This window comes from Microcaecilia unicolor, chromosome 10 (assembly GCF_901765095.1).
Source record: "Microcaecilia unicolor chromosome 10, aMicUni1.1, whole genome shotgun sequence".
Classification (NCBI taxonomy): Eukaryota; Metazoa; Chordata; class Amphibia; order Gymnophiona; family Siphonopidae; genus Microcaecilia; species Microcaecilia unicolor.
The window spans coordinates 53,056,114-53,067,270 of NC_044040.1; the positions used below are offsets into that span (position 1 = coordinate 53,056,114).

At 39.2% G+C, this 11,157-nt stretch overlaps 1 protein-coding gene across 1 annotated transcript in view; it reads left to right on the forward strand.

The window, feature by feature from the left end:
• Positions 1–10,349, forward strand: part of ANKRD26 (ankyrin repeat domain 26) — a 315,986-nt gene extending 305,637 nt beyond the window's left edge. The window contains exons 38-39 of the mRNA XM_030216173.1: positions 9,292–9,337; positions 9,556–10,349. Of these exons, the coding sequence (XP_030072033.1) occupies positions 9,292–9,337; positions 9,556–9,704 (195 nt within the window). The 3' untranslated portion in view covers positions 9,705–10,349. The remainder of the gene's footprint in view (positions 1–9,291; positions 9,338–9,555) is intronic.
• The last annotated feature ends 808 nt before the right edge of the window (positions 10,350–11,157 follow it).

Here is an 11,157-nt window from a genome sequence, read left to right on the forward strand (position 1 = left end):
TGTGCTTATGAAGTCTCTTGCACCCTCTCTTGTACCTCCTTTGAATTTCTGCATCATTCTGCACTTCTTCACATTAAATTTTAACTTCCAGACTTTAGACCATTCTTCTAATTTTTATAGATCTTTTTTCATGTGTTCTACTCCCTCTGTGGTGTCCACTGTGTTAGATATCTTGATGCCATCCACAAAGTCAACCCTTTCCTTCTAACCTTTCAGCAGTGTCACTCACAAATATATTAGATAGAATCAGTTCTTGTACCAATCCCTGAGGCACAAACACTACTTATCTACCTTTCCTCTGAGCAAACTCCATACACCACACACACTACTGTCTGTCTGTCAACTAGTTTCCAATCCATTTCATCATTTTGAGTCCTAACCTCAGTCTAATCAGCTTATTCAGGAGCCTTCTGTGAGGAACTGTATCAAAGACTTTGCTGAATTCTAAGTAGATTACATCTAAGCGCTTGTCCTTTATCCAATTCTTTCCAAACAAAGTAGTCAATTGGATTCATTTGGCAGGATTTTTCTTTGGTAAGACCATGTTGCCTAGGATCTTTCAACTCATTGGATTCTAGGAACTTCACCATTCTTTCCTTCAGCTGCATCTCCATTATTTTTCCAACCACCAAAGTTAGATTTATCGACCCGTAGTTTCCTATTTTTTCCTTGTATCCCTCTTTTATGAAGAGGGACCACATCGGCTCATCTCTAAGAATTTATTAAATAAATCCTTAAGAGACCCCATCCAGGATTTCTCCGAGTTCTTTCAATATTCTGAGATGTCTGGCCCCATGGCTTTGTTCCTCTTCTTCTGTGAGTGGCCTGTATGGAATAGCAAGTGCTATTTTTCTATGCACTTACAAGTACAAGGAACCTAGTTGTAGAATCCCATTAATATGAACAGCATGCTGTGTCTCCCAGTGCCAGATCACAAGCTGATACTTAAAGTGCAGAAGAAGCATGCAGAAAAGCTGGTATTATGTCATGTGCCTCACTTTAGAGAAAGAATGGACACAGTGACTATTTCAAATCACTGCATATTTACAGGGAAAGGCTTTTCTGTTTATGATAGGATTTTGCAGCACCAACCCCAATTTAATTCAGATCAGTACTATCTAAATGTTGTAAAGGTGATCTCTATTTTCAGTTGTTTTGATGCAATGGAATAATATGGAAGAGTTGGTAGGATCCGTTTGGGACACAGAAATGCCAGCCGTAGCTCCCTCTGCATGACAGTTATCATCAAACGTCCTCAACACCACCTCTTTCTTGTCTCAGATACGTCTAATTTTTGTATCAAATTTATTTAATTTATTGAGGGTTAGATTTACTGAAGTGTGCTATCATGTTAGTATGCAATGTTTAGATCGTGAGCCCAATAGGTCAGAGAAAGTACCTGCATATAATATCTAAGTACATAAGTAATGCCATACTGGGAAAAGACCAAGGGTCCATCGAGCCCAGCATCCTGTCCACGACAGCGGCCAATCCAGGCCAAGGGCACCTGGCAAGCTTCCCAAACGTACAAACCACTTTGGTTGTACCACGGAAAGGTGATATATCAAATGTGTGACCCATACCCATAAATTGCTCACACTACATAACATGAGACCTATGGTAAATAAGGCACACTGATATATGTTAGCGCACTTTAGAAAATATGGCCCTAATTGTATTATTGCCGTGTGCCTTTACAAATAATCTTTATCAACTGGGGCTTTTTGAACATGTTCAGCAATTATACTTTTTCTCCTCTGACTGGGTTGTCTTGTTGGAGGGTGGGAGGTGGAAAGGAGGCATTTCTAAATTCATGACTTTTGTTCTTACTCCTTCAGCTCCTTGATCAAAAGTCTGTTTCTCACTTCTACTCTCTGCAGCCAGATACGTGACAAGGTCTGTAGCTAACTGCTTACTGTTCTTTGAATCCGTGTGTTGGGCACGTCTATTGGTTCTGCTAGAGATATTGCAAATGATTGACATTTGTAAATTATACATTATAATAGGTGTAGGAACAGTAATATAAAATGAGTAATACAGATTATAACTGCACTTCTCTGCTGATTGCATTATGCAGAGGTATGCATGTGTGTATATACTTCCCAGTCACAGCCATCTGCTTTAACAAATTTCGTTTATTTGTGATCATATACATTTTTTTCCTGATCATGCATCATTCCATGTGTGTAGCAGAATTTCTATCATTGTGAACACTGATGATTATGCTATTTCATTATCAGTTCTTTATTTAAGTGCAGTCTCACTGTGCAGGTAATTTATCAAGTCACATAGGATCCAGGTGATACAGTGGTGGAAATAAGTATTTGATCCCTTGCTGATTTTGTAAGTTTGCCCACTGACAAAGACATGAGCAGCCCATAATTGAAGGGTAGGTTATTGGTAATAGTGAGAGATAGCACATCACAAATTAAATCCGGAAAATCACATTGTGGAAAGTATATGAATTTATTTGCATTCTGCAGAGGGAAATAAGTATTTAATCCCTCTGGCAAACAAGACCTAATACTTGGTGGCAAAACCCTTGTTGGCAAGCACAGCGGTCAGACGTCTTCTGTAGTTGATGATGAGGTTTGCACACATGTCAGGAGGAATTTTGGTCCACTCCTCTTTGCAGATCATCTCTAAATCATTAAGAGTTCTGGGCTGTCGCTTGGCAACTCGCAGCTTCAGCTCCCTCCATAAGTTTTCAATGGGATTAAGGTCTGGTGACTGGCTAGGCCACTCCATGACCCTAATGTGCTTCTTCCTGAGCCACTCCTTTGTTGCCTTGGCTGTATGTTTTGGGTCATTGTCGTGCTGGAAGACCCAGCCACGACCCATTTTTAAGGCCCTGGCGGAGGGAAGGAGGTTGTCACTCAGAATTGTACGGTACATGGCCCCATCCATTCTCCCATTGATGCGGTGAAGTAGTCCTGTGCCCTTAGCAGAGAAACACCCCCAAAACATAACATTTCCACCTCCATGCTTGACAGTGGGGATGGTGTTCTTTGGGTCATAGGCAGCATTTCTCTTCCTCCAAACACGGCGAGTTGAGTTCATGCCAAAGAGCTCAATTTTTGTCTCATCTGACCACAGCACCTTCTCCCAATCACTCTCGGCATCATCCAGGTGTTCACTGGCAAACTTCAGACGGGCCGTCACATGTGCCTTCCGGAGCAGGGGGACCTTGCGGGCACTGCAGGATTGCAATCCGTTATGTGTTATGTGCAATCCGTTATTGGTAATGTGTTACCAATGGTTTTCGTGGTGACAGTGGTCCCAGCTGCCTTGAGATCATTGACAAGTTCCCCCCTTGTAGTTGTAGGCTGATTTCTAACCTTCCTCATGATCAAGGATACCCCACGAGGTGAGATTTTGCGTGGAGCCCCAGATCTTTGTCGATTGACAGTCATTTTGTACTTCTTCCATTTTCTTACTATGGCACCAACAGTTGTCTCCTTCTCGCCCAGCGTCTTACTGATGGTTTTGTAGCCCATTCCAGCCTTGTGCAGGTGTATGATCTTGTCCCTGACATCCTTAGACAGCTCCTTGCTCTTGGCCATTTTGTAGAGGTTAGAGTCTGACTGATTCACTGAGTCTGTGGACAGGTGTCTTTCATACAGGTGACCATTGCCGACAGCTGTCTGTCATGCAGGTAACGAGTTGATTTGGAGCATCTACCTGGTCTGTAGGGGCCAGATCTCTTACTGGTTGGTGGGGGATCAAATACTTATTTCCCTCTGCAGAATGCAAATAAATTCATATACTTTCCACAATGTGATTTTCCGGATTTAATTTGTGATGTGCTATCTCTCACTGTTACCAATAACCTACCCTTCAATTATGGGCTGCTCATGTCTTTGTCAGTGGGCAAACTTACAAAATCAGCAAGGGATCAAATACTTATTTCCACCACTGTAGCTTTCAGATTGTCAATTTGTCACCACACACGGCCCCCGTTGCATGTTCTAGTTGTCTTGCCCCTTCATTCCTTCTCGGATTCTTTTGACATTCCAGCTCATTATCTAAGAGAACTATTGTTTATTGGGGAAAAGATATAATATGCTCTTAGAACATTTTAATCAAACTTAATCAAACGTCTTCTAGAAAGGTCTAGGAAGAAGTTTTAAACCCTCCCCTCACCTTTAGCAAGCTTGTGCACCACACTTGCACACCACCATCCACTCATTCCTTAAGGTCTATAAGATCTGTATTTCTGCACTTGTGTAAGATGCCAAGGTCACCTGATAAATTATATTTCTTGTAGCTTGTTAGGCTTTAAAATATAACCCTTCTGACATGGAGAAATTGTATTTATTGGTGATATACAACATGACTATTTATTTATTTTTGTTACATTTGTACCCCGCACTTTCCCACTCATGGCAGGCTCAATGCGGCGGGCAATGGAGGGTTAAGTGACTTGCCCAGAGTCACAAGGAGCTGCCTGTGCCGGGAATCGAACTCAGTTCCTGAGTTCCCCAGGACCAAAGTCCACCACCCTAACCACTAGGCCACTCCTCCACTCCACAAATATTGGCCTAAAGTATTTTAATTTGTACTACTATGTATATCTACTCCATACTGTATTTACAGATCAAACAGGAATATGTTTCTATGAGCCAGAATTACAAATAAAATAATGTTCTAATGAATAGAGTAACCCCCAAAACATCATTGTCTTGCTCACTTCCAAATCTGCAACTAGGAAGTTTCAGTAAAAAGCAAGTCATTTATTTACAATGTTTATAAGTATTTCCAAGCCTTATTTAGGATTACATAGATTACTGGCTTTTTAATCAAAATTGGTGTAGTTTGCCAGATTGTTGGGGAGGAGGCAGGGGATAGGGAGCAGATTGGTGTCTGGAGAGGGGAGGAATTCTCCACTTTCCCTTCTCAAATTGACAACTGTTAATGTTCTCCCTCTTTTCTATACACACACTTACCTACCTATTAATCATTTCTATAGCGCTACTAGACGTACATGGGGCAGTGGAGGGTTAAGTTAATTGGCCAAGTTCACAAGGAGCTGCAGTGGGAATTGAACCCAGGTCGCCAGGCTCAAAGCGCACTGTACTAACCATTAGGCTCTCTCACTTGCTCTCTCATATATCACACACACCCACCCCTCATATGCTTTTTCTCAATATATGTTACATACATAATCCATGTAGCAAGCAGGCAATATACAAGTTCACAGTAGAAAAGATATTTTATTTATTTATTTAGGTCATTTATACCCCGCCTTTTGCCGCATTTTAGCAGCCCCAAAGCGGCTTACAATGAACTAATGAAATAATTACAATGAGAATTGAGAATAGTACCAAGTAGTTGTTTGGTCCTATAATTGATCGCTCTTTTTTGAGAGATGTTAGTATTGGATTAAATCATTCAACAGCTTTGTTTGAAAAGCACCATAAAAAACATTCCAGTTTTAGATAATCATATTTTGTACCCATGAAGGAGACAGATAAACTCTACATGCTGATGCTATTGCTATGCTGATGTTTCATGTCGTTTGCTGTTCTTAACAATGCAATAATACAATACAATAAAATTTATATTCTGCTATCTACCTACAAAGGATCAATGCAGATTACAATGTAGATTTTAAAAAATAGGCCATCACTAAGAAATTTACAAAGATGACACAAATATATTATTAACCAAAACTATACCATATCAGTAATTAAGTCAAATGACTAGATCAAATATGTAGAAAACAGATGAGATTTCAACAATTTATGAAATCTAGAATAAGAAGTAACCACTCTCGACTCCAAAGGAAGGGTATTCCAACATTGTACTGAACAATATACGAAACTGGAGCTATGATAAGATTTATATCTCATGTTTTTTACGGACGGAAATTGTAATAAACGATGATCATTTGGTCTAAGTGAATGAACTGATGTTCCTACTGTGAATAGTTCAACTAAATAATCTGGAATAAAGCCATAAAACAGATTGTGAATAAAGACACAGCGCTTAAATTTGCATCGTGCCTAAATAGGAAGCCAAGGCAAAGATCGTAACAGAGGAGTGACATGGTCAAATTTATGTCTTCCACAAATCAGTTTTGCAGTTGTATTCTGCAAAATCTGTGAACATATCAAAGATGGATGAGAAAACCCAGTATAAAGTGCATTACAATAATCTAGTTGAGACAGCACCAGATATTTAATACATTGGAACTGTCGCAACCTAAAAATCACTTCTTAACTAGTTGTGAAATCTGAAATTCCATAGTTAAATGGGAGTCCAAATAAAGCCCCAATATCTTTAATAACATTTCCAGAGAAAATTTTGAATACTGAGTATTCAAAATTAAATTTGATGGAATCTTGGTATAGGCATGTGTGCAGTCTATTGAATAAAAGCCAAAATAAAAATGTTCAAGCTAGGCTGTATATAAAGTGTTTAATAAATCATAAATCTTATTTATTCTCCAGTTTGACTTTAGATAAAAACACTGATGTGTTGATTATAGCTTCTGTTGTAGTTTACTTCAGATATTTATATTCTGCCTTTTTTGACCATCAGACATGCAGATTACAATACAATAAAACAAGTTCAAAATAGCTAATACATAAAGACTAAAACACACCCAAAACAAATCAAATTATAACATAAGTTAATGCCAGAGATGAAATGTGTGTAGTTTCCTTACTGTAGTAATAGGGAAATTAAATTTAATCTTGATTATTTGCTTGTAATTAAAGCTGTATGGTAGTATTCTATCAAAACATTTTAGGCACCATCTTATTATATACCTAGAAATTATATATTTTCCTGCATAGGTATAAACAAAGAACAAACTTTTCTCATCTCCATGTTATCATAGCCTTAGAACCAACTGATATTGCAAATAAAGTTATTACATCACTGGAATATATTTCTTATTACAAATATAATATGTAATAATGCAGATCTTTCTGAGTTTTGGTGTACTTTGTGTTTCTTATTTTCTACCTATATTGAGAACATGGCAGGTTTTCGATACATTAGTTCTACCGTAATTATTTGTAGATATCTATTAAGGAAATCAAATGTTGGAAACTATATAACTATAGGTTATTGATAACAGTGGCAGTGCTAGATGTACAATGCATTGCACGTGGCCCTTGATTTTGTTCTAATAATATATATAACTAGTAAAAAAGGCCCGTTTCTGCCTGTCATGAAACGGGCGCTAGCGGGCACGGGACTCCCGTCCCCTCCCCTTACGCTAGTATCCCTGGTGGTGTAGAGGTACCTGTTTGCGCGGGGCAGGAAAGAAAGAGCCCCCTCTTTCCTTCCCGTAGCACTGCTGCTAGCTGCCCTGCTGCATCCTGTGCAAGTCCGGCTCTCGGCGTTTCAAAATGGCCGCCGAGAGTTGAAGTCTCGCGAGGCTGCTTCAACTCTCAGCGGCCATTTTGGAACATCGAGAGCCTGACTCACAGAGGATGCAGCAGGGCAGCTAGCAGCAGCGCTCCGGGCAGGAAAGCGGGGGCTCTTTCTTTCCTGCCCCAAGCGAACAGGTACCTCTAGACCACCAGGGATAGTAGCGTAAGGGGAGGGAAGGTGGAGGGGGCGACCGTGGGCGGGGTGGTAGCGTTAAAGGGGCGGGGTGAAGGGCACGTCCTCGGTGGCTGCGATTCGTTCATTTGCGTGGTTGTGTACATGTTCCGCCCTCGACATCATCACGTGTGACGCGAGGGTGGGGCATGGAGACATGGTGAGTGTTCTGGCTTCACCACCATGAACTTACGAACCGGTGTCTGAGTGCCTGCAGTGACGTCAGTGTCCTCAGAACGTTGAGGGTGCGTTTTATTATAGTAGATATAAATATTTGTACACCACCAATTTCTATGTATTGATCAATGTTAGTCCTTAGATACCCCATAAAGAAAACCCCTTTCTTTGAAAGTTACAGAGTTCTTGGCAGACACAACAAGCAGTCTCATTAAATAAGATGGTAAATTATAAGAACACCATTTCATGTTTTAAAATAGTAGTTTTTAACATTCTTTTTATTGATGTTCTTCAAATACAAAATGAAGAACTGTGTTTCAGTCTATTCATTTGTGATAAAATCTGGCAAGAACTGTTTTATCTTAAAAGCCAAGCAAGGCTGGCCCAGTGGCTCAGTGACTATGCTGTGCACTGCCATAGAGAAGAATCTAAGCTTGATTCCTGAGCTTGATTCCTGGTTCAAGTGTCTGGGAGGGAAGGAGTCCTTTATACAGTGGTGATGACACCTAGTGGCCAGAAATTACAAGAAATCATATCAGCTTGTAAAAGTCCAATGTGGCAGCATCATGTTAAAGGACTTTGTGACTCTTGAAATGAGCAAAAGTCACTAAAACATTCACCATTAACCGAGGTCAAAAAAGGGATTTTCATTAAAAGTTCTATAAACTTATGATATTATGTTAATGGACACTGTTGTTTCGCTTGGACAGCTCATGAAAAATTAAAAAAAATTGTACAAAGGTCTGTGTTGAAAGTGGCGAGTTAAAAGCAGAAATTAACTAAAACAGCTAATGTAGTCACAGTTGAGGCCTTTTCACACACAAATTATTTTGATAATTGACTATTCAAAAGCCCTATATTTTGGTTGAACTTCTATAGAAATAGCATTGGATAACTCTCTCCTTTAGCATTTTAATCTTTTAATATCACTTGCAAAATGACAAACTTCCGTTCTAGACTCGCACTAGTATCACTTAGAAACAGAACTAACCCAGGATGTGATCCCTGAGGCACTCTATTTCCATATAGTACTGCTTCAGTTTTTCAGGTTCAACTATTTGTTTGCAGTTATGGGTAGAAGGCTGTTATAAATGCCTTGTTGGTGATTTGGCTTCTCTCCAACCCTCCACCACTACTACCACCCTTGCCATTCCTACCCAAGCTGTTGGACTCTGCTGTAAGCATGGAGATCGTTTCTTTATTCATTGGTTCCTGTCCTAATTCATTCCCCTGCTAACTGTAGTTCAGATGCTTATATTTATTATAATAGAGATTCTGATCCCCATTAGTCATGGCAGCTTCAATATCATCTGCTTTATACATCTTCATTTTTGTTCATTTAAAAGGTAAAATCTGTTTTTATAAATTCTTGTAACAATGTTTGTAGTGCTAGATGAACTGAAATAAATATACTTCTATTCTAAAAACACAAATGAAAAAAAATTAGTGTCAGAGGCAGCAGACATTTTTTTATGGTAGATAGTTACCACAAACACAAAAATATAGTACAGGAAACGTATGAATGTGTTGTCATAATTTTTAATTGTGTTGTTTCAGATGCAAGTCGAGCTGGAAAAAAATATCACTAAAGAATTGGACCAAGGTATGATTGCAAAGCACACTAGCCAAATTTAGATAGACTACTCATGCCTGTGCTTTGTACTCAGGTGTACAAACCATGAGTACATAATGAGAGAATGACTCATCTTATTTTCACTGGTAAAACTTTGTCTCACTTTTTCATAAAGATTTGTCTAACATTGCTATGCTATAAGTAACAACCAGCTGTATATTGAGTAATTTGTTTTTCCCTCTTTCCAGCTAATGCTGAACTTGAATCTGGATCTGTGCGAGTCTCCCCCGTGGGATCAACCACTGGGTCATTAAGAAATTTAACTGTGGATCAAGACCCAGTTTCCAGAGCAACCCAGCAATACGTAGAGGTTCTCAAGAAAAACTACAAGATTTGAACACGAATGTAAAGTTGTGGGACAGACATTGTTTACATAAAGCTTTTAATGATCTCCCATTAAACCCATCAAATGTGAAAAATGCTACTCTTCATTTATGTTAAAGTACAAATGTTACATCACGGTACATAAATATGCACAGTGCAGTTGCCTCAGGAGAAGCGGGGCGTATTTGTGAAGATGATTTAAATTTATTATCCAGAGTCATGCCTTTTCATTTGTAACTAGCACGAGAAATGCAGAACAGTGTTGCTGAATTACAAAACTGCCCAAATGTTTGCTACTGCTGCTACTGTTGTCATGTCTTGTGCATAGTCTGTTCTAAAAGAATATTACTTTAATTCTGTTTTGTGTTTTTATGCACTGCATATATTTAATATTGTTACGTTGAAAAGAGCAAGTGGCTTCCATGTGTCAGTACTAGGGATGTGCATTTGTTAACATTCATTCATTAGTGTGCCTTAAAAAAATTTAGGGGCCTGTTTATTAAAGTGCACTAAGGGACAAATTCTATAAACAGCGCCTTTGGTACTGAAAAACCACACTGTTAGCATGATTTTGTAAACTACACCTAACGTTAGGCCAAGTTTATAGAATATGTCTATGTGTCATTCTTGCGACTAAAATTTAGATGCACCCATTTAGGCCACCTAAAACCAGGCCTAAATAACTGCACCTAAGTTAGGCAAAGATTGGGTGTATTCCAGAATAGTACGCGTAGTTTTTTTGAAATGCCCACAACCCGCCCATGGCACACATTTGAATTTATACGCACTGCATTGTAGAATATACCTAGAAAGTTGTGCATATAAATTCTAGTGAAAGTCAGTTAATGCTGCTAATTAATTAAGTGCCAATTGTCAGCGCTGATTGGCTTGTTAAGTTGTGCGTGCAATTTAGCCATGCGGCCAGATTAGTGCGCACAATTTAAGGCGCCATATATAGAATTTGAGGGTAAGCAGTGGGAGCAGGATTTAGCATACATGAGCCATTAGCATGGGACCATGATAAAAGCTGCAATGCACTAAAAAGAGCCAGCATGCTAAAAATCCCATTGTGCTTGTTGAGTTGGGACCTGGGTGGAGAATAGGCGTGGGCTGCATATTGCAGCTAGCACATACTGTATTCCACGTGGTGTCCCTTGTGCAGTCAATGTGGGTTCACTTAACCGGCTCCTCAAAGAGGCGGATAAGAAGCATTTCGGCAGGGGGACATACTAGAAACCCATCAAGTTAGTATACAACCTTTGCACTTACTGCACTTTAGTAAACTTGCCCCTTAGTGCACACAAAATTGATTTAAGACATGTTAAATATTTTTATTTAATTAAGAATGTATGAAACAAACTGTAAAAAAAAATGCCAAAATATTTAAGACCAAACAAACCAAAACTTTTACCCTCAGTACATCCTTAATTGGTAGTATCCATTTCAAATGTTATTGTTCCTTGTAT